Genomic DNA, 23,826 nt, shown 5'->3' with positions numbered 1-23,826 from the left:
CGGTCTAGCGTCGTTACAAATGCTCCACGCTGACTTGAGTATAATGTTACTGTTGTTGAAAAACATCTTCAATTATTAAAGGAATAACAATGAATAACAAGGTAATCCACCCATCTTGTAACTGCTTATCCTAGTTTGGAAGAAATGTGTCTGTAAAGTTTAAGCACATAGGCATTACACAAAATAGCTAGATTTGTTTGTGCCATTTAATACTGAGAAAAATTCAACATGCTACAATAATGTCTGTTTTACAGAATATGGAAATTTGGCTGTAAATTCAAATTCAATGAATAGTGCAGCCACATATATAGTGTCAGGGACTCATGGCATGGTGCAGGCCGGAAGGTGGACGGTCCACTTGCGGCTCACAGGACAACAGGGGTTTATTAACAAAACTGAAAACACTAAGAACACTACAACACAATGGACCACAAGGGGTCAAAACCAAAAAGGGGAAAAACAAAGACTACCTACAAAAGGTCAGGGCAAGAAGGAGCAGGCAGGCAGGCTACAAATGACAAAACACAGTAACTTCTAACCTTCTGAAATACAACCCACTGAGGAACTGAGACCTGGTACTACGAAGCAGGGTTACTGGCTTATCGGGGTAACTTGTTGGATTTAAGGTAGTCTGGGCAAAATGTAAGTGAACGAATATTTAGTCCATTTAAACTGTGGTACCTTAAATCCGACAAGTTACCCAAATAAGCCAGTAACCCCGCTTCGTAGTACAGGCCATCGAACTAAAGAAGGAACCTAAATACACAACTGAACCAGGTAACAACAGTTACAACACAGTGAGACATGAAACAATTAACCAATCAGGAAGGGGGCAGGACACAAGGACTAGCACAAGAAAACAGGCAATTTAACTAATAGTTAAATCAAGGAACTGGGGGATCAAACAGGGAACCTAAGAAACACAGAAACAAGGAAACTGAATCTAACATTGGGGAATAACAGACAGGTAAAAACACAACCACAGGCACAAAGCATTAAACCAAAACTGAATACAAATCACAAGACACAGTTACTAGAAAACTGATACAAATGAAACACAAGGGAACAAAATCTACAAAAATACAAAAACAGAGGAGGTGGGATTTGAACACGAAACTGGGGGATTAATAGGTAAAACCACATGCTGAACTCATTGAGCTATGCAATCATCTGGATCAACACTAAAGCAGGGGTCACCAACCTTTTTGAAACTGAGAGCTACTTCACGGGTACTGAGCCATACGAAGGGCTACCAGTTTGAAACACCCTCCTAAACTTATCTAAACTTCATTTATAATTAACGTGTTTTAAATTCCTTTTTTAGATATTGTCATTTTCAAATCTATATAAATGCAAATGTGTTTGAAGAAAAATAGAAACAGGATAAAATTAAATTTTAGATGCTGCTCACTGGTGCAACTGGATGTCCTTGGGGGCATCCTGGTGCCCGCGGGCACCATGTTGGTGACCCCTGAACTAAAGACTAACAATGGGGAGGACAGGATGGCCAGCGACACCTAATGTTAATCATTGCAGGTGCATTTTGTGTCCTGGCCAGAGTCACATAACCTGAGCAGGGTAGTGGAATTTCTGGGCACTGTGACCAGTGCAGCCTTGCCTATTGTCAGGCTGGGAACAGGCAGGAAATGGCCCTGGGTGGCTGGCATTGTGCGAGGTGCTTATACCCACATGCACTCAGATGCTGAGACGCATCTTGACTTCTAGTACTTGCTCTTCCCCGTAGCAGACTAAGGGGGGACATGATCCAGGTCTATAAGATTCTAACAGGTCTGGATGCTGTTCAGCCAAATGGCTACTTCAATATTAGTTTAAATACTAGAACTCGTGGCCATAGGTGGATGGTAAAGACTAACAATGGGGAGGACAGGATGGCCAGCGACACCTGCTGGCCAAATGGGGAGAAGACACAAACGATCCTGACACATAGTCTTTAATTTGTTCCTAAACTTGAATTTTTCCTCAGCAGATACTATACACCTTGCACTCATACACAGCGTCACTGAACTGAACTGCTCACATTTTTTAACAGTTCAGAAGAAATGTATGGCTACAGGCAGTGTGCGAAATACTCGTCTATATTCGGGGGGGTCCACATCTCCCTATTGTTGCGCAATACCGATCTTGAGACCCCCTTAAAATTTTGCTTTTGAGGCTTTCAGGGGGTGTCATGGGTTAATCGAGGGTGTCGGACCCGAATTTCACACACTGGATACAGGCATCGTTCCGCTTTGGAGGTGATCCAAGGGTACCTTCCACAAAGCAGAATTTCTTCATTAGCCAGATAACTTAAGCCAGATGTAAGGATTGTCCAATTGTTCAATAGGAATATCACTTACGTCTTTTTTTATTGGGCAGTTTTCACGTTTATCTTAAGTTATCCAGCTAATTTCGAAATAATGAAATACTGCTTTGTGGAACACACCCGCCCCCTGTCTCCATCACTAACCAAGCACCAGAATCACCTTTCTGCCAGAAGATCACCACCACCAGAGGGCGACAATGAGTCAGCTGTATTTGTGGCTATCACCGTCAAATATGGGTATTTTCATAGATGACTTTAGCTTCCAGCATAAAACAGCTAAACTCCCACCACAGGAACAATTGATTATATAGTGAATTAGTAGTGCAGTAAGCACTTGAGAGACATAGCAAACTTTGATCAGCACTCACGTGATTAACCTTCTCCCATCAACCATGGGCTGTAAATGCTAAGAAGTGCTTTTATAATGTCACACTAAGAGGGTCTAGAATTTACTGGGAGACTGAAGAGCAGACAGGAAGCAGACAGCTGAGAGCTTTGTGTCTGTCTCAGATTCCCTCGATAAGGTCTGTGCTCCCACAGACAGACCTCAAAGAGTCAAAGGGGCTCCAGTGAAAATTAAAACACATGTCAGTGAGGCCCACAAATAGCATTTTGTTTCCTCTCTCCCCAGAATGGAATTGCAATGATCCCAGATAGTGTGGCCCTCTGGGCTCGTGAAAGAGAGCGAGGACCCAGCGTGATCACGTTACGGTAAGGCATATCCATTAGCTGCTACTTAGCAAAAGCTCCTTTTCAGACCAACTTTAATAGCTTACAATTTTACATCTAATGAAGCGATTCAAATATCTTTCTCAAGGGTAGCATAAGATCCCTGTGAGGATCCAAATATCTCCGCTATAACCATCATGCCTTTTGCTAATCTTAGTAGTGTGAGGCCTTGAAGAACCCAGTGGTCCCTGCAAACTTCTCTAATGAGAAACGACTGGTGGCTAACTAACTCACCAGGGACAGCACTATGAGCAAAACTAATGTTAATCATTGCAGGTGCATTTTGTGTCCTGGCCAGAGTCACATAACCTGAGCAGGGTAGTGGAATTTCTGGGCACTGTGACCAGTGCAGCCTTGCCTATTGTCAGGCTGGGAACAGGCAGGAAATGGCCCTGGGTGGCTGGCATTGTGCGAGGTGCTTATACCCACATGCACTCAGATGCTGAGACGCATCTTGACTTCTAGTACTTGCTCTTCCCCGTAGCAGACTAAGGGGGGACATGATCCAGGTCTATAAGATTCTAACAGGTCTGGATGCTGTTCAGCCAAATGGCTACTTCAATATTAGTTTAAATACTAGAACTCGTGGCCATAGGTGGAAATTAGCGGGAGAACATTTTAAAATGGATTTGAGAAAGCACTTCTTTACACAGCGTGTGGTTAGAGTATGTTAGTGTAGTGCAAGCTAAAACCCTGGGTTCCTTTAAATCAGAGCTAGATAAGATTTTAATAACTCTGAGCTATTAGTTGAGCTCTCCCCAAATGAGCTTGATGGGCTGAATGACCTCTCGTTTCTAAATGTCTTATGTTCCTTTTAGTGCATTTTGGGGCCATTCCACGAACTGGCAGTTTTCCAGTGTAAAGGATGCGAGCCGTACCACGAACTGGCGGCATTCCAATGTAAAGGATGCGAGCCGTACCCGAGCCGTACCACGAACTGGCGGCATTCCAATGTAAAGGATGCCCAGGTTGTAACCGTGTTGACACAGCTCTGGGCAATAGCTGGGGCAATAGTGTGACCAAACTGAATTGAATGGAATGGATTTGTATTCCAATTTTACACAAGAGAATGCTAATTCTGCTAGCATTTTATGTTAACATAACACACAGATCTCTCACAGATGTGCTAGCAGAAATTAGCACATAGAAAATCACGATGTACATTGTATGAAAAGTGTATAAGCAACTCTTCAGTTTTACGTCCCTGTCAGTGATGCGCGGGTCAATGTATAAACAACCCGAACCCGACCGACGTTTTCAATAACCCGCCCGCAACTCGGACCGCAAAAAAAAAAATATATATATTGTACCCGACCCGCTTCCTGACCCGCATTTTTTTTTATAGCCTAGTGTTATGTAATAAAGGCTTGATTTATTCATTTATTTCATTTCATTTTCTTAATTAAGATGCTGCATGTGTTTATCCAGTCTAATCGAAGTGTGCGTCTCTCCCCCGACTTTCCCAACAAAATCCCACCCCCTCTCAGAAAATACATAAAACTGACATTACTGAGCTATATGCGTTTAAAAGTAACCTATTAAAATGATTCAATGGCATTGCTCAGTTCAACGTGTTGGGAAATCGGGAATTTTGTCCCGCATCAGCATTTATTCAACAATTAATAACGCTCAACATTCAAAAGGTAAATAAGGATTACCTACTTGTATTAGTAGGCTTAGGCTATTTCGCCACGTGGATGCCCAATTGAAGCTCTCACAAGCACAAAATACAGGCATAGAATATGTTAATAAAGTCTTTATTAACGCATTTTAAACGAACAAAAACAGGTAGGCTAAACCAAAGACTGAGGCTACAATATCCATAAATAAATGTTTACAATAATTGGCATCTTTATTTCAAACGACCCGACCGACCGCGACCCGAATATCATTAAAAATATTTTTGGATGACTCGTAACTGCGGGTGACCGCGGGTGACCGCGGGCACCCGCTCATTTCGGGTCAACCCGCGCATCACTGGTCCCTGTCACTCTCCAAACCTGGCAAGTCGGGGCTAAAAAATCATTTATTCGCTGAGGCAGTTTTTGTGTTTTATCACAATTTTTGTAATTGTAATGTCTGTTTTATTATATTTACATTGTACTTTGTTTTATTTATGTTTTTATGGATATTTACATTTTTCCCCACTTTTTATGCATATTGTTCTGTATTAAGCACTTTGATCAGCCACTGGTTGTTTTTAACAGTATAAATAAAATGACTTGACTTGACCAGTCTGCAGTGGAAAACCAAAGTGAGCTGGAACCATGCTGTAACTAGCTCTCTTCACTATATGGCTCTGATACAGCTCCGTTCCTGTATGTCAGTAGAAAAGCACTATTAAACTGTCCCTGAGTGACCTCTGAAGGCAGGGATGTACCTGTAATTCCTCGTCCCAGCTCTGAACGAGTATCAGCATGGTTAAATGTAAATGGTATGGAGACAGTGTTACCTAGCGACTGTGTCCTTTTAAAACAGGGACAAAGTGCTCTGAGCTAGTATGCACTCAGGGGACCCTGATTCTCCAAGACAGCACTATTCTCAAACCCTCCTTGCCGTCCTGTACACCTGTTCTGAAGTCCGTCTGCTGGGAAGTGATGCAACCATTTTCCGGAATATGCCGGCCAGATGCACAGGACCTGTGCTAGGGACGCAATGTGACTGTGGACAGGACACAGGCCTCGCTGCAGTGTCTGTTTGGTACCTGCAGGAAGCCAGGATCAAAGAGCAGCTCTAAAAGCGGGGGCTGAAAGGGAGGGGCCAGCCGCCAGTCCGGACACGTCGCCCCCAGAGACCCATCGTTCCTGGAGACGTGTCTCATTTGAATGTCAATGTCCATCAGGCACAGAAAACTTTTTGTGTCCCAGCTCTCAGCAGCGTCTTACGAAGCTTTGCCACATAGGTGGGAGGCATACGAACCTGCCCCGGGTATAAAGGGAGAGATTCTGCTGCAGCTGGGTGGTGCATCAGCGTCATTGACAAGGCTGCCACTGGCCTGGACACTGCTGCTGCGGTGACGGCCTGCGGATCCTCCGAGGCGGTTCCCGGTGCTGGGGTTACGGTAGCAGACCCACAGATATCCTGGAAGCACGTAAGCATCGCCTGCCTCAACATGTTATGCTGCTCAGTATGGCTGTAATGCAAATATAGCAGATGGTCAATAAGCAGAGATGAGCTGTGTCCATTGTCATGCTTGGTTTGATAGATAGTTCCAGAATTTACCAGAAGGAAGGGACAGAGTCTTGCTGTTCTTTGTCATTTCATTGTGGCAGCAGTGTGAGACGGTGGTGAAAGCTCTCGATGCCCAAAGCCCCGTCAGCGTGAAGGTGAGGTTGCCCTTGCTGTCTTCTCAGGCTGGGTGCTTTGTTCAGTCATTGTGCTGCCAGAGTAAAGCCAGGTGAGCCTCTGTGACCCCCCCCCCCACAGCCTGGAGAAATGCTGCTGCTGACGGCCCTGCTAATGGTGCTGCCCCAGGCCTGGGCATGTCCTCCACAGAAAGCAGGCAGGTTTTCTGGTCTTCAGCACTCTCTATTGTGAAACAAAGGCACTGGGCTCCCCCTGTCATCTCTGTGATGTGATCCACTGCACATGGCTGTAGTTACAGATGAAATTCTCTCATTGTTCACTATCCCCCGGCTGCTATTCCTTCTAGATTATGTTGTGGTCTCCTGCTTTCCAAACATGATCATCGCCAATGTACCCGAATGTCCCTATGGCTGGGAGATCGAGCAGCTCTCCCTGGGGGGGATCTGCTACACGGGGGTCATCAGTGCTGGGTACTACCGCTTCACTGTCCCGGACCTGACCCCCAGGAACCACTCCTACTGTGGGACCCAGTCTGAGGTGCAGCGCGCCGCACGACACCTGCAGACATATGACTCGTTTGCAGACTTGGTTAATAACACAGGATTTATTGTGCTTCTTCAGCTCCATGTTCCATTCATTCATTCATTCATTCATTCGTTCATTCATTCCTTCGTTCATTCATTTTACTGCTTGTCCATTTCTGTTTCATGGGGATCCAAAAACAATGAGTGCGAGGCAAGGAATACACTAACATAATTATAAAGTAATTAAAATTGGGAAAATGTTTGCATGATTATATTGAAATCTTTTATCGTCAACATACAAGTACAGCAATATTGCAACTCACTAGTCACTGCTACAGCAAGAAAGTCATTTTAAATTGGAACATATAATATCCACTCAACTTCCTGATCAGGTTGTGGGGGGGGGGGGGGGGGGGCTCAGGCTCAGGCTGCTATGGCGACCCATCGCAGGGCACACACACTCACACAGATGCACGCACTGCAGGAAGTTTACAGACACAAATTAGCATAACTGACACAGGAAGAACATGCCAACTCTACATATAATATATTAAGTATAATATAGTCATATAGTATAGCTAGTATGATATAAAGTATACACATTAAGTATAAGATAGTAACACAGTGTAATGACTATAATATATATGCATGTACTGTAAAAGTTTATACTTTATGGCTTCTATAATATGTCTCTTTATGTAGTGTAGCATAGCAGAGCATAGCATAATATGAAGTATACATATTGAAGGGGATGAAGGATGTGGTAACAGACATGATAAATGGATAAAGGGGGGTTATTAACTCAAAAGCATGAAAGAGAAAACAAGCAGGACCTTGGGGAATCTAAACGGGGGCTCTAAAGGAAGGCAGGACATGAATAACAGTAGGTAACAATGTTAATAACAGATCTGGGCAACACTGGGAGGAACTTAAATATGTGACTTTTGAAGGGGCGATTAACATGAGGGCAGGAAGGAGAGGTAAGACTGCAGCAGTAACGAGCCTGTAAGAAAATTACTGTCTTCCATAATGTGTCTCTTTTAGTATATGGATGGTAAGGATCCCAAATACGTGTTTTACAACTATATCATCTCCAACGACACCTCTCTCACGGTGAGGAACCAGCCTGTGAACTACTCCTTCAGCTGTACCTACAGGGCTGCCTACTTGGTGAATAACGCTGTGTTCAGCCAGAGGTGAGCTCCGCCCAGCCCCCAGACCCCCCCCCCAGTGCCTGTCTGCAGCCTGCCTCTGTCCCCACACAAAGACTCGCAGCTTCGTTACTTCCCTGTCTGCTTCTTCCAGAGTGGCCACCGTTTATGTGAACAACGGGAGCGTAGGCTCTTTTAAAACTCAGTTGTCTATGAACGTGTTCACTGTGAGTATCACTGCCTTCTTGGACGGCCGTATTTGTACGAGCGGTTTGGCTACTCATAGAAAGAACTACAAATCATAGTTAGAGGCATGGGCCTCTTACGATGTCTGTGATTCTCCTTTCTGAAGAACTCCAAGTTCCTGTACGCCAAGGACGCGCCCTATGTCATCGACACATCCGAAATTGGCTCAGAGGTTTTCATAGGCATCGAGGCCAAGGGCCTCAGTAGCCGGTGAGCAGTGCTGCACGTCTTCTGATGCTGAGAAGGCTGCATCCAGTTCATCACTGTTACTTTATTGTTCTTCCCCAAAAGTTGCCCAAAGTGTTTAACAGCTGGATCTGAAAAAAATCAAGATGTCAGTAGTCAAAAACTCTGAGCAGACTTCAGAAGTACTTTTTGTCATGCAGGTCATTAGCTTACATATCTCTGCATCAATAGATTCAAAGTGGTCATTAACAACTGCTGGGCCACTCCCTCTCCTTACTCTACGGACAAGAAGAGGTGGAGCCTCATAATTAACAGGTACTGCTGCGGTAATGTCTGATGATGATAGATTAGCAGAAAGAGTCAATGCTAAGACTATACATCAGTGTCCTTTGATGCACTAAGGTGTGCAGCATCACTATTCACTGTACAAATGCTGTAACATATGACGAGCTCCTTGGTGTCGCATCATTCTCAGAAAATATGCTTCTTCATCTCATTGTCCTACACCACTGTCTTCAGATGCTGCATCTGTACACCTACACGGTGTACAGATGCATGAAGGTTTGACCAATGTGTTTCACACCCAGCTGCTCCTCAGACCAGACTGTGACCATCTTTGAGAACGCCAAAGACACCCGCTCCATGTTCAAGTTCAACTCCTTCCGCTTTCAGCGTCTGGAGAAAGTCTCAACTGTCTGGCTCCACTGTGAGGTCAACATCTGTGATGGAGAAAAGCTGTTCTGCCAGCCAGTGAGTATGGCGAATAGCTAAGTGTGGTTAAAGTACGGTGACAATAAAGAGAGGTTCCGTGTGGATTGAGGGCCAGTGTGGTGGACAGACAATCACCACTGTCATATTGGACAGATGGTGAGTTATGTCATAGTACAGTGGGGAGTATGGATATTTTACAGAGTATGAATATGTGAGGGTCTAGTATGGGTCACAGGAGAGAGGCAGTAAGGGCAAGAAGAATATGCAGGGTGCACAGTGAGTATGGAGAAATCAGAGTCCATGAGTATAGTCACAGTGCAGAGTGCATGGTGAATATGGAGAAATCAGAGAGACCATGAGTATAGTCACAGTGGATAATGCACAGAGAGTATGGTTGTAGCACAGTATAAGGTGAGTTTTGTCATGATAGAATGATTTTACAGTCAGAGACCATGTGAAAAGTCACGTCTGCTGCAGAATGCACCTTTTCTTATAATGTTTATGCTTTAAAGAAAGTTACTTTTACTTGTAATTTTTATTTCTCAATCAATCTTGATTTATTTCAGGAAGGTAAATAATGGTGGTTTGCACACATGCTTGTAAGCCTATAGTAGTGTGTAGGTGTGAAACGGACAGCTCAGGCCAGTGTGCTTGCACTGTTTCTGTCTCTCGCTGTTCCCCTGAGGCCCCATGCACAACCAGAAGCGTGCAGAAGCATGTGGACTCCAGCGGGGGGGTGCTCACCATGGAGTTTCAGCTCTCAGGTTCAGTCATTGTGGAGATCTATACTGTTTCTGGGGTACAATTCAGCAGCTTTTTAAGGCCTGTATGTACACTAGGGGGCTCTCTGCTAACCTCTGTAAACCTACTTTTTATTTCCGCTGAAAGCCTTATGGCTGTAGCGGCATAATAGAGCCACCTGCCCTCTGGGGTTGTTGTCCCCCACAATTTGGGTTGTTTCTTTTCAAAGCTGCTGAGTTATGTCATTGGTTCATGGTTTGCAATATCATATTGACCATCAACCAGTGATGGTATGATGTATATACAAATGAATGACTCTGACCTCCAGTTGCTGTTTCATGTGTCTCTGACTATTTACTGCTGCTTTTTGTTCCCTGTACAGCTGCAGAGTCGTCCAGTGAGGGACATCTTGTAGGTAATTTCTCACATTTTTATTTCTCTGGATGGACCCACGGACCACATCAGTTTTTGATTACTGGAGAAGCCTCCCACTCTTTTTATGTGTCTGAATAGGAATTGTTGTGGGTGTCATTTTGGGGTGAGTGTCTGTCACGTGCCATTTGGGAGTGACTTTCCTGTGTACTCCCCCCCCCCCCCCCCCAATCACAGGACCGTCACTCTGCCTGCTGTGTGTGGCGCTGATGCATACCTTCCTGATGTTCCTGAACTCACCGCGGGCGTGACCAGGCATCAGGCCCACTTCTTGGGAACACACGCTCACACACGCACGCACACACACACACACGCACGCACACATACCCTAACACACACGTTGACATACACACATGCACACACACCCGCTCGCTCACACACACACACACACACACACACACGTTGACACACACACACACTCACACATACACACACCATAACACACACGTTGACACACACACACATACACACACACTCACACACACACATACTCACATACACACACACACACACACGCTCACATACACACACATACGCTCACACATGCTCACACACACACACGTACACACAGTGACTTGTCCCCACATCCTTAGAGAGACAGACTCCTGTGCCGCATATACAGACACAGAAAATGTTTGTGTACACACATAGACAAACAGACACACATAGACACATGCACACACAGACACATACACACAGGTGATGGTTATGGATTAGGTCTCAGGGCATGAACAACATTCCTCCTCATCCATTTCACATCTAATGTGGTTTTTATGGTTTTAAACGGCATGAAATGTCTAAATACGAGACTTCAGATCAAAGCTATGTATGGAGTAAAATTATGTGCTACATTTAAGATGAATATGGTTTGAAATTGTTCCTTTTTAATTAAAAACAACTGTAAACAAATTACTAGTTTTAAAATCTGCTTCATATGTTTTTTTATTGGTAAAATAAATGCGCATTTCAATTGAGTTTCATTCATTGAGTATCTGGTAAAATTCACATTAAGTCTTTGAATCATCATCGTACTTTTTCACTGCCCGATTTCATACATACGTACCACTCAGTTTAATGCTTGCTGTGCAGCCTTTGGCTGCCAGAGAGTTTCTCTTCTGTTATTCTAAGATCAGAAAGGTTCATAAGGTTTGTGTTTGTACACCTTTTGTTAACCAAACCTGACCCCTGACCTTTGTCACTTAGCTCCTGCAGAGCATAACAACATGTCATGCTGCACAGGGCCAGCTTAGCCTGTGTATGCTAGCTGGCCACTTCTCGGGCTGGTCACATGATCGCCTGCTGTGCTAGAGACGCAGCTGCGGCCTAAACGGAGGGGACAGCAAGTGCAGCATCACTGGCCTCCACTGTTGTCAGGCTCCTCTGCGCCTTCTCCTTTCTGTCCAGGGGGAAACCGGCCTTCTTCTGCTAGGGACACAGACCGGCAGTGAGATTACATGCACACAGAAAGCCCGAAGTCTCTTTATATGTCTGTATATAGTTTACGGAACACAGCCTTGGAAAGAATTAAGAGATTTTTTTTTTTTGCAAACTGTAGTCTGGTTCTTCTCTGTTTCTCATTAATGAAGGGCTTCTTCCTTGCTTTATGGGACTTCAGTCCTGCTTCTACAAGCCTGATGTGAACTCTCCTAGCAGTGCACTTCACACCGGCACTTAATGTCTCCCATTCCTTTTGAAGGTCACTTGATGTCATCCTCCGATTCATGAGAAACTGTTAGATAAGTTAATGATCATCTTCAGCAAGTTGCTTCTGCCCTCTCCCTGGCTGGTTTCTGGCTGTTCCTAGTGTCTCCTGCTTCACCTTAGTCTTGTGTACTGCTGCCTTGGAAAATTTGAACCTGGAAGAAACCTGCTGCTCAGTTTAGCTTTCTGCTAGCAGAACCATGATTAAGCCAGGATCTAATGCAGATTCTTTTCAAAATAAAGAGTGGTGTCTTCATTTTATCCTATATGTATGAATGGAGATGGATGGATGGATACATGCATGAATATACATTTAACTATAGGTATAAATAAAATAACAAGCTACTATGTTTAATTCAGTGATAAATGATATTAAATATTCAGTGAAAACTTCTAAATCTCACACTATTGGGAGGCACTCCCGTGGTCTGATTGGCTACTCTGGCTGGATGCCCCGCCTCTTCCTTTGGAGAAGTGTGATCAGTAGAGGGGCCACTTTGGGACGGGGCCAGAGGCTGGAAGTCCTGCTTCCCCTTCAGCCAGAATGTTCTCTGGGTGCCCTTTCCCTGGTGACAGCACACACATACTCAGCTGATAGGGAATATTACAGTTATTTACAATAATTTTCACACTTGTCTCAGTATCATCTCCATTTTATGAAATCTTTATGAAATAGATAGCAATATGGAGTTGGTCCACATAGATATTGGTTCACATAGGCTACTGAAATGGTGCATGTGTTCAGTGTTTCAGAAAAGGGGACATGGTACTGAGACAAGTCTGAAAACAATTGTAAAAAACAATGATGCAAATATACAATTAAGATTTAGATGCACTTCAGTGTGATCCCGGGGGAGATTCTGGATGTACAACATATAATATAAAAATTGTAGAATAATAAAATAAATTTCACATCCAGTGATGAAAATATTAATGTCCTGTTTCATAGCCGCGGTGTAAACAAGATATCTTTTGTCAGGTGAGACAGGCATAGCTTACCTTAACTTCGATTTCACCCCTTTCCTCCAGTTCAAATGTGCCAATCCTCTGGAGGATCTCAGCAGTGCTCTGAGAGACGTGGATCTTCAAGGCTGAGCAGGGATGTCACAACGACATAGACAAACAGGAAGTAACCTGTTTCACATCCTCTAATCAGAGCAACTCAAATGGCACAGCAACATTAAGGTAGACGATTTACACCTTTCTGCAATATAAACACATTTTCTATATTTATCTGTTAACCATAGTGGGATGTAGGCCAAGGTCTATCATTCATTCCGGTTGGCTATACATACATAGATACACACACACACACGCACACACACACACACACACACACACACACACACACACACACACACACACACTACTATATATTAACAACACTCCGAAAACGTTTGGGAACTGAAGAGACCAGTTGCTGGAGTTTTGAAAGTGAAATGTTGACCCATTCTTGCCTGCTATAGGATTTCAGCTGTTTAACAGTTCAGGGTTTCCTTTGTCATATATTTAGTTTCATGATGTGCCAAATATTTCAATAGGTAACAGGTCTGGACTGTAGGCTGGCCAGTCAGTCACCTGGGCTCTTCTACTATGGAGCCATGAGGGATATAAGCTGAGGTACATAACCCACGCAGGATGTTGCTCTTCATGTGTGAATTTACGTGTTTATGTATGTATGCATGTATGTGTGTATGTATGTATGCATGTATGTGTGTATGTATGTATGTATGTATGTATGTATGTATGTGTGTTTGTATGTATGTACTGTATGTTCGTATGTGTGTGTGTATGTATGTACTGTATGTATGTATGTATGTATGTATGCATGTATGTGTGTATGTATTTATGTATGTATGTGTGTATGTATGTATGTATGCATGTATGTGTGTATGTATGTATGTATGTATGTATGTGTGTGTGTATGTATCTATGGTAAGCATGAGGGACACAGGCCGAGGCGCATCACTCACGCAGGCTGTTGCTCTCCATGCGAGACGCTGTGTTCACCGTGTCCCCGAATAGGCAGTACCTGGGCATAGTGGACCCCACCACCCCAGCCACCACCGGACCTGCAGAGGAAGCCCACAGTCCCCACAGTGTCCTGGAGTTTAGCACTGTTTCTTAGCACAATACATGCAAATAAAATCAGCACTAACCTTAAATCTCTGTGTCTGAGTTTCTCCTTTCCTGAACAATGTGACCCAATATCTGAGTGTATAGTTCATCTACACACGAATAACACACGCCGTATCCTGTCCCTGCCGCTATCATTATTATTACCTAGCAACATTAACAGAGGTTAGTGTATAGCTGGTCCTATGTTACTCCAATGTTAATACAGCATGTGTGGCAGACTGGCGAACCTGAGTGTATCCCAATGCGCAGCGCCAAGCGCTCCTTAGGCAGGTGACGGATTTGGAACGCTGCCACAGCATACAGGAAGTGCAGTGCCATCATGCTGATCTCGCTGGCGTGCCGGGGGCCGTTGCTGATCGGCAAGCCGCTCGCCACCATATAGGCGTCACCAATCGTTTCAACCTGAAGCCCATGATCAGACAACGGCATGAGAACATGAGGGCCAGGGAAACAAGGGAGTAACGGGATGGAGGTGATGCACTCTGACAAGTCCAGCGTTAGGGTGCCTATGGATAGTATCTACCTTATAGACATCATACATCTTTATGATCTCATCAAAGAGGCTGTACAGGTCATTGAGCAGGGTCACCACCTCCAAGGCCGAGCTGATTGAGCACATGGTTGTAAAGCCCACAATGTCAGAGAAAAAGATGGAGACCATCTCATAGCTCATGGGCTCTACTGACTTCCCTGCCATGAGCTGGTCTGCAATGTAGCTGTACACCAACACAGGAGAGATTCAAAGGGAAATTAGACAAAAGCTGAACACAAGCTCGATGACTATACTATCATATGAAGAGCACAGCAGATGTTCCATGCAGTATTATCATTTAAGGTTATCCAAAGTTATTTAAAAACACATAGGTTTGCAGCCTACTTTAAAATCTCCTTAATCTTGGATGCTTTATTGATTTAATACATAATACCCTTCTGTTCTTTATCGCTAAATGTATAATTATGCTCCATTACCTTGGTAACATGCTAGACAAAAGCTTGTCGGCTCTCATCTTTTCTGCTGTTAGCTGATTGGTCCGCTCCTCAACCACTTCTTCCAGATGATTTGCATATTTCTCCAGCTTATTCACCATATTGTCCAGGATATTTACATGGCTGAAATGATGGGGATGATAAGAAACATTTTTACTGTGTGATTCATTTGCTAATTATCTGAAGGGTGAGTTGCCCTTCACATTAGAGTCTTAGGAGCTGAGTGTTGGCTCTGTGATGGTCTGTGCTTGTATCTCTGTGCAGTTCTCTGCTCTCCTTCTGGGTGCTTTGTGGTTCCATTTTCTGTCCACAGTAGTGCAAAGATCTCTGCTCCTGTGTTGATTATGTCTAGGCTTTTCCATAAGGCTGCTGAGCTGTAACTGGCTCCTGTTATTATCTTGGGTTGTGTTGTGTACCTGCAGGCACTAACCTCTCAGGGCTGACCTCCCGCAGTCGGCGCCTGATGCAGGTGAACGACGGCCGCTGCTCGGGCTCCTCACTCCAGCAGGCCTTCAGCAAGGCCACCATGCCGTCGTTGCAGGCCTGGGCCGAAAGCGAGGGCCGCAGCAACTCCCCCGGGCCGGGCTCCCTGATTCGCCGGATGATTTCTGATGCCAGACAGAAACACGACACACTATGAGGTCTGTGTTCCCAACTGGGCTCCCAAAGGCACGACCAGAAGATATAGCTGTGGAAGAACCACCTTTGGGTTCCAGCTGCAGGTCATGGAACGGTCCATCCTCCCCGCTGTAGATCAGCTCCCGCATGACGATGGCGAAGCTGTAAACATCCCCCCTTGGGTTCCCATTGAAGATGAAGTGGATCTGCCTGAGGAGCTCTGGAGCTAACCAGTACATCTCTGTAGCCAAAGACAGAAGAAGAGAAAGAATCCTGTAACAGCATCATAAAGTACAACTGAAAACCAAATGAGAGCACCAGTGATTTGCCAATGACAGCTTATTGAGTGTGATGGAACCGTGCCTGTATACTTTGTGTTTTCCTGAGGGATGACTCTGTGTTTGGTGCCATGGCGAAACTCCCAGAGCCCAAACCCAGACAGCTTCACCTGCAGACGGCTGTCCACCAGGCACGTGGTGGGTTTCAGGTTCCCATGGGACTTCAGGCTGCTCTTATGGATGAAATCCATCCCCTACAGGGAAGATAAGACAAGGACCTGGAGTGATATGATCGTGTGGTTGAGTGTAGGCCTCCCAAAATTCATGTATGTTAATGAATTAGGCATTTCTGATGAACCACCAGCAGATGCAGCAGAATGTGCTCAGTTGTCTCCACACTCACGTTCACTATGTCGTAGGCAAAGGACAGTTTGAACATCCAGTCCAGCTCGATCTCTGAATTCCTCAGAACATCCTATGAGTGATACAACAATAAACAAACAAATTTATTTTTGTATAGCGCGTTATCACAACATTACATCGTCTCAAAGCGCTTTACAGCATCCCCACCCAAAGCCCCCAGTGAGTAAGCCATAGGCAACACTGGCAAGGAAAACCTCCCAAGAAGGTAGAAACCTTGGGAGGGACCAGACTCAAAGGGGGAGCCCATCCTCCAGGGACTGGCAGGGAGCGTCAAATTGGAGAGCTGGCTAAGTGCCAAGTCATACTGTCCAAATCATAAAATTTGAGACACAACCGGGGAGCACCATGACACAATTGGCCCAGAATTTCCCAAGTTTCTCAAAACGTCACATTGCAATGGCCACAAACAACCATGAAATTTCCCAAATACCTTCAAGCTGCCCTTCTTACAGTACTGCGTGATGATGCAGATGTTTGGAGGTTCAATACAAACACCAAAGAACTGCACTAAATTCTCATGCTTCAGCTCTCGCATCTGATAGAAGAGAAATGTGCATTAAACACATGCAAACATCCTGAATGCTATAGCTTGTCATCACTGGTCTGGAATGTCACTGCAGGCAGCTACAGAGCAGAGCAGAGCTTCACCACTTGAAACTCCTGCAGAATAGAAGGCTTCCTGATGTCACTGATGATCTGCCTCTCCAGGTGCTTAATGGCCACTTGATTTCCCTGTCAGTGGAAAACACACAGAATAGTTGAGTATGGCTGAGTATGGCTGAGCGTGGCTGCGCGTGGCTGCGCGTGGCTGTGCGTGGCTACATGTTTTCCTCTATTTGTATGTCTTTGTGTGTCCTGGAATCTAGTACAGATTAATGTTGTCTGCATGCCATTTATGTGTGTGACCACTGGAATGTGTACAGTACGTGTCTGTTTGTCTGTACACACATGGGTCTGTGTGTCCTTCTGCATTTCTGTCTGTGAGGCTGTGTATGTCTGTACATGTGTTTCTGTGTGTACCTCTGAATGTCTTTCTGTGATGGTGTTCATATCTGTACACACATGTGTCTGTGTATACCTCTGCATGTCTGTCTGTGAAGCTGTCCATGTTTGTACACACATATGTCAGTGTGTGCCTATGCATGTCTACATGTGAGTGTGTGCATGTTTGTACACATGTGTAACTGTGTGTGTACCTGATATACGCCAGTGGTGGTGTAGATGTTCTCCTTGCTCATGGTGTCCTTCAGACCATAGCTGTTGGTGGACGTCATTGTCTGAGACCCTCCACTGGCACTCCGAGTTGCCGTGGTAACCACAGACTGAGGTCCCTGGGTAGAGAGAGGGTCACAACAGAAGTTTCATTGCGGTGTTTAGGTTGTTCACATTCACCAGGTCTACTATAGGGTAAAGTCATCAGCTGGCACCTTGGATTCCTTAATAATGGTGATGTCACTATACTGGATCCTCCACCAGCATGCACCATCCAGCCTGGTCTGAAGCCGGCACTTCTGCACCAGCAGGACACTCATAAGTAGCACAGCGGACAGCACTAGAATTGGCAGTGCCACCAGCAGAAATATCAGAGAAATGTCTGGGCAGAAATGTGGGGAAGAAACGCAGGGCTGATTTGTTAAATGAAAGAAGCATTATAGACAATTAAAATGTTTCAGTTTTGTTCGTGTTGAACATAAGTGATGCTGTATAAGTGATGCACGTTTGTTCTTGATGTATGTCTGTAATATGTGCATAAGCTTTGGAAGTGACTGTAAGATCATCCCTCAGGTGAATAAAAAGTGAAGGAAATGGAAAATAAGTAAATGAGAGGAAGACTCGACATTCACCCTGAAAGAGCCATTCGCAGACTTCGTTGTTGAACCCGCAGGCAGGATAGTCAGTTGGAGGCTCCCCATTTGGCCAAAGGATCAAGGGAAACTTTGCGGTGGGTCTGCAGGGAAACAGGCAGCGGCCACGGTGGGGGGGGTCAGCAGGCAAGGAGCAAAGGGTGGGGCACCATCATCACGCTCCAGCACCCCTGTCTGACCTCAGTGTCCTGGACTGGCTGTCGAAGTTCAGCACAGGAACAAACTTGGGCTCATCGCTGGGGTACTGCAAGTCGTAGACGGAGTAATCCATGGCTCGCTCTCCTTCCGAGTCAAAGTAGACCAAGCCAGTGGCCCCTGGAATAGGCACCGAGGTCATCTCTCAGATGACATCAAATAGAAGGAAAACTCATTCTTTAGTATCACACATTTCACAGTTCATCTGCTGAGTAGCCATCACACTCTGTGGATGCTGGCTTGATGGCACTGAGCCCAAAGGCGCAGCTGTTTATCTGACCGTAGAATCGGATCTTGCTCTTGTCCTTCAGCCTGCGCAGCACCTCCCGCCCATCGTAGGGGTTTCTGCCTTCTTTCAGGACCTCCTTTAGACCCATGGCATACAGCAGAACAGCATCATGCAGATAGGCTGCATAAGGACTGACCTAGGAACAGCATATGGGAATTTTCATGCTTTGCCTTACTGTGTTTTTTTCACATAGTTTAATAGGTACTCAGCCCAAAATGGTTTGTGATACACTTCTATACTCCAATTTAACAGACCGCTCCAGTGCTCCAGTATCAAGCCGTACCCCCCCCAACACCCTAATCCCCCCTCCAAAATGGTTTGTGATACACTTCTATACTCCAATTTAACTGACCACTCCAGTGCTCCAGTATCAAGTCGCACTCCCCCCCCAACACCCTAATCCCCCCTCCAAAATGGTTTGTGATGCACTTCTATACCCCAATTTAACTGACCGCTCCAGTGCTCCAGTATCAAGCCGCACTCCCCCCCCAACACCCTAATCCCCCCTCCAAAATGGTTTGTGATACACTTCTATACTCCAATTTAACTGACCGCTCCAGTGCTCCAGTATCAAGCCGCACTCCCCCCCAATACCCCGATCCCTCATCCAACATGGTTTGTGATACACTTGTATACTCCAATTTAACAGACCGCTCCAGTGCTCCAGTATCAAGCCGCACCCCCCCCCCAACACCCTAATCCCCCCTCCAAAATGGTTTGTGATACACTTCTATACTCCAATTTAACTGACCGCTCCAGTGCTCCAGTATCAAGCCGCACTCCCCCCCCCAACACCCTAATCCCCCCTCCAAAATGGTTTGTGATACACTTCTATACTCCAATTTAACTGACCGCTCCAGTGCTCCAGTGTAAAGCTGCACCCCCCCCCCCAAACACCCTAATCCCCCCTCCAAAATGGTTTGTGATATACTTGTATACTCCAATTTAACTGACCGCTCCAGTGCTCCAGTGTAAAGCTGCACCCCCCCAACACCCTAATCCCCCCTCCAAAATGGTTTGTAATATACTTGTTTACTCGAATTTAACATACTGCTCCAGGGCCCCAATATCAACCTGCGTATCAAAAAAATGGTTTTTGATACTATTTTTATACTCGTATTTAACATACTGCTCCAGGGTGTCACGCCTCGGTGGGCGGGGCCACACAACGAAGCCTCGTTCCGATCGCCTATTTAACCAGCACTCCGACTAACAACAGTTGTGAAGTATCGTTGCTCTCATGCACCCTACTAAGCATTCTATCTCTCTTGTCCTTTGTGCCACGTCCTCTTCCCCTCCTGCCCTGCCTGCCTCGCCTGCCTTGCCTGCCCTGCCTACCCGCCTCGTCTTCTTGATCCCTGCCCTGCTTCATCTGTGTTCCCTGGTGTGCCTGTCTTCCTGTCCTGTACCTCATCGTAGGATTGATCTCTCCGGCTCACGACCTTCTGCCTGCCTTATCGACCACCGCTCATTGCCTGCCCCTTTGGATTTGTCTGTTGTTCGGTGTCCCAATAAACATCTGCGTCTCCTGCATCTGGGTCCAGCTTGCTCTGTTCCTCCCGGACGTGACACAGGGCTCCAGTATGAAACCACACTTGTCCCCCCCCAACACCCCAATCACCCCCCCCCCCCCAAAAAAAACTGGTTTGTGATACACTTTCTATACTCCAATTTAACATACTGCTCCAGGGCTCTAATATGAAACCGCACTTGCCCCCTGCAATGCCCCAATCCTCCCCCCCAAAAAAAAAATAAAAAATTGGTTTGTGACACACTTGTATACTCCAGTTTATCATGGTGCTTCATCTAATACATTTAATAAGGTGCTCATTGAAGGTTGTGGGAGGGGGGGTTGTGAAACTCCACCCACCACTGATGACCATAAGATGATCTAAGCATGTCTGTGTGAATCCTTCAGTTACACTTGAATACAGGAAGCACATCTCACCTCATTCTCTGATGTCAGGTTGCTGTGGAAAGGGTCCAGTTTCAGCTTCTCATGGACTTGTTCAAAAAAGTCATAGTAGTCATAACTGTCATAGGACTTCTGGCCAATGACAAAGACCATATCGAAGGCCTGCAGGGCCGTGTGGTTGCTCACATCGTTCACGGCGTACTTCCAGAGGCTTCCCTAGAGAAAGGAGGACAAAGAGACATTGAAATCAATGTCCTCGGCCTTTTAGACCGTGTTTTAACGTTCTAAGTTACATTAGTAAAATGCATTCAGTTTGGACATATGTACATTAGTATTAGTTACCTGCATCTCTTTCATGCAGGCTACTCACCACATTGCCACTGACCTCAAACTGCTGCACAAGGAGAAACAGATACTCTCCATTCATGAGCCGCTGTCTGACAGCCTCATGCAGGATGGCGTTGGAGTCCTCGGCGTTGCTGAGCACCACTATAACTGCGGGGCACGACAGAGACTGGACCAGGTAGTTTAACGTATAAGGCAGGCTCTTACAGGCGAAACATGCTCGGACAGGAGAGTATTAGACAACGATAAGTAGAATTTTTTAGCCATTCCTAAACTGACTGCATGTTTTATGCCTCTAAGGGTGCCCAACCACAAGTTAAATCACACATTAAATCATAATTATATTTGAATCAATGGATCTGGGAGAGCAGCATCTGGAGCAAACAGAATAAGAATATCATTGTGTGAAGCACATAAATTGCTAGAATCTTTAATTTATGATAACTAGAAAAAGTTTTTTTCTGTAAAGAAAAGCAGAGTGCGAACACTGCAGTGCTGCAGTGGCTTACTTCGTGCAACTTTGGAGATGTGCTTCACGTTTTCACGGACCAGGTCCAGGTTGGCCACGTCGAACTTTACTTGGGCTGTCACGTTAAACCTCCCTCGGAGCTGTGCTTCCACAGACTTCCACAGCTCGTCGACTTTGTCCCAGGTGTTCGATTCTGCTCCTCCTCCAATTATGGCTATGTGAGTCCAGCCAAAGAAGTCCAGTGTTTTAATAAGGACCTCCCCGATACGTTTGAGCGGGGGAACCAGCTTAATGTATGTGTCATACACTGCAAAATTGTCCATTTTGGGTGACTGTCCCACAAAGCCGAACATGGGGATGTTCCACTTAGATGCCATGAGTCCTGTGACCTAAAAGAGAAAGAATTATACAGGAGGTAATGAACAGTCTCTAAGTCATATGAACTACAGTTTATCACAGGATGCAACTGAGAGGATAAGATTTCAGGTTTGTCCGCACAGATTGATGGCGAACAACACCAAAGATGAATGCTAGGGAGGCTTCACGTGACTGCAGCTATTAGTCTCCTGCTCGGCGTTACCTCTGCTTCCTCTGGGCAGACTGGCCCAAACAGGGCTGAGATATTCTCCCTCCACACCTGGTCGATGAAGCTGCCCAATGACATCTTGGCATCACACTGGGAGTCTGTGTACACTATGTCAAAGCTGTGGCCCCCCAAGAAGCTGCGATCTGTGGTGACACGGTCCACAGCCACCTGAAGGGCCCCCCCCAGCCTCAGCGCACTGAAAGGGTATGAGAGGTTGCGTGGAGCCTGGAGACCCAGTGTGAGCTTGGCCCCAACGGTGCCACCTATAGCCCAGCCAAGCAGCAGCATGAGCTCCCAGCATGACAGGTGAAGGCTCCCCCGCATCAGCATCCTCATCGTCCTCGTCTCAAAGCCAGATGAGACGTGAGCAGCTGCTTCTCCTTTTATCCAGGCTTGGCTAGGAGCAGCAGCTCCCCAGGGACAGAGGTGACCTCCCACCGAGGACCACGTGCTCCTGAGACACAGAGTAGCAAAGGCAGCTACTTTCATCCAGAGAAACCACTCTTAGCTGTTAGCAGCAGAACAGAAATAGCTTTGATTTCACAAAATGTACAAAACATATATCAGATTTCAGACTAAAAAATATTGGCAGTTTAACTAACCAAGTGTTCAGCTTTCATTCAGCTTCCACTGATCACTGATCACACATCAAATACAGACAGAAGATGACCAAAAGATGAGGGGGGATCAAACCTGCCATTGTACTGCCTGGTATATTTTACTGCCTGCTGGACTGACAGACAGACATTCCACTTCACTTTTTGTCAATGGACTTGCCTCTCTCTAGGACAGTGGCTCTCAACGGGAGAGACATAGGATGATCAATAGGATTTATATCGATTTACACGTATTGGGATGTTCTTAAAAATTTGCCAGAAATGAATAGCATTCCTTCTTGTTTGTAAACAGAATGAGAGCTTTGGTCGTGACGTTATACGAATCCCAGAATTCACAGCTGAAATCAAACTATCCCATTAACGGTATCACACGCGAAAGGTGATGGAGGGGAGAGGTGAGGAAGTTTTGTACTATTTTAATTTTGTTTTGATTTACTATTAAAATATCATAATTGGCAATATTAAAATTGCAGGGCTTGCTAAGTTTTGTTCCCTATGACAGAGTACCAATGTTATTGCGCAACTTATTGTCATAACCCGACTGATTATCACAGTTCATGTGATGTGAAAACTGCATGTATATCATGAGATGTCAATATGAATATTGCACATTGGGCAGCTCTATCAAGAATTGTGATTGGCGGTTCACTGTGCATGCACTGCCTATATATCACTTACTAGTAACAAACTCCGTGTATTCAAAAGCACTTAAATTAGAGTAAATTATATCAGACTGTAGGATTGGTCCCTGTCTCGGCCCCTTCTGTATGTCAGTTCCCCATTTGGCCAGAAGGTGTCGCTGGCCATCCCATTTGGTGTTGCTTCTTTTATGTTTCGCCAGTTCCCTCAACTGCTGCATGGCTTAATGGGCTGAGTAGACAGCTAAGTCATCCAAATTTCCCTTTCTATTGAGGGTTTGAGGCTGACTAGAGGCCAGCCGTAACTATTTATAATTTAACATGTATGTTTCTTTGTATATTCTTGGTTAATTATGTATTTCTGTCATTCTCTATTTGTAGGATTGTTCAGCTTGTTATCTAGTATCCCCTG

The 23,826-nt window shown here is 45.3% G+C and overlaps 2 protein-coding genes across 2 annotated transcripts; one reads left to right on the top strand and one right to left on the bottom strand.

The window, feature by feature from the left end:
- Positions 1-6,319: 6,319 nt before the first annotated feature.
- Positions 6,320-10,430, top strand: tectb (tectorin beta). The gene is made up of 10 exons (XM_023839615.2): positions 6,320-6,378; positions 6,479-6,554; positions 6,705-6,895; positions 7,927-8,078; positions 8,188-8,260; positions 8,386-8,489; positions 8,697-8,780; positions 9,053-9,215; positions 9,862-9,940; positions 10,300-10,430. Exons 2-10 carry the CDS (start codon positions 6,488-6,490, stop codon positions 10,428-10,430), a joined length of 1,044 nt encoding a protein of 347 aa, XP_023695383.1. The 5' UTR covers positions 6,320-6,378; positions 6,479-6,487.
- An 884-nt stretch (positions 10,431-11,314) lies between these two features.
- gucy2g (guanylate cyclase 2g) lies at positions 11,315-22,644 on the bottom strand. The gene is made up of 22 exons (XM_023839695.2): positions 22,154-22,644; positions 21,614-21,962; positions 21,130-21,254; positions 20,793-20,975; positions 18,836-18,980; positions 18,540-18,675; positions 18,340-18,443; positions 17,923-18,089; positions 17,692-17,826; positions 17,144-17,227; positions 16,926-17,030; positions 16,476-16,547; positions 16,158-16,326; positions 15,880-16,035; positions 15,607-15,784; positions 15,159-15,299; positions 14,713-14,905; positions 14,417-14,591; positions 14,024-14,122; positions 13,050-13,141; positions 12,455-12,616; positions 11,315-11,774 (listed from the first exon to the last, which is right to left on the bottom strand). The coding sequence occupies exons 1-22, from the start codon at positions 22,493-22,495 to the stop codon at positions 11,673-11,675; spliced, it is 3,414 nt and encodes a 1,137-aa protein (XP_023695463.2). The 5' UTR covers positions 22,496-22,644; the 3' UTR covers positions 11,315-11,672.
- Between the last annotated feature and the right edge of the window lie 1,182 nt (positions 22,645-23,826).

Source organism: Paramormyrops kingsleyae, chromosome 20 (genome assembly GCF_048594095.1).
Source record: "Paramormyrops kingsleyae isolate MSU_618 chromosome 20, PKINGS_0.4, whole genome shotgun sequence".
In the NCBI taxonomy this organism is placed as follows: domain Eukaryota; kingdom Metazoa; phylum Chordata; class Actinopteri; order Osteoglossiformes; family Mormyridae; genus Paramormyrops; species Paramormyrops kingsleyae.
The sequence above is the reverse complement of the archived record's forward strand: the minus strand, read 5'-3'. Positions and strand labels throughout refer to the sequence as shown.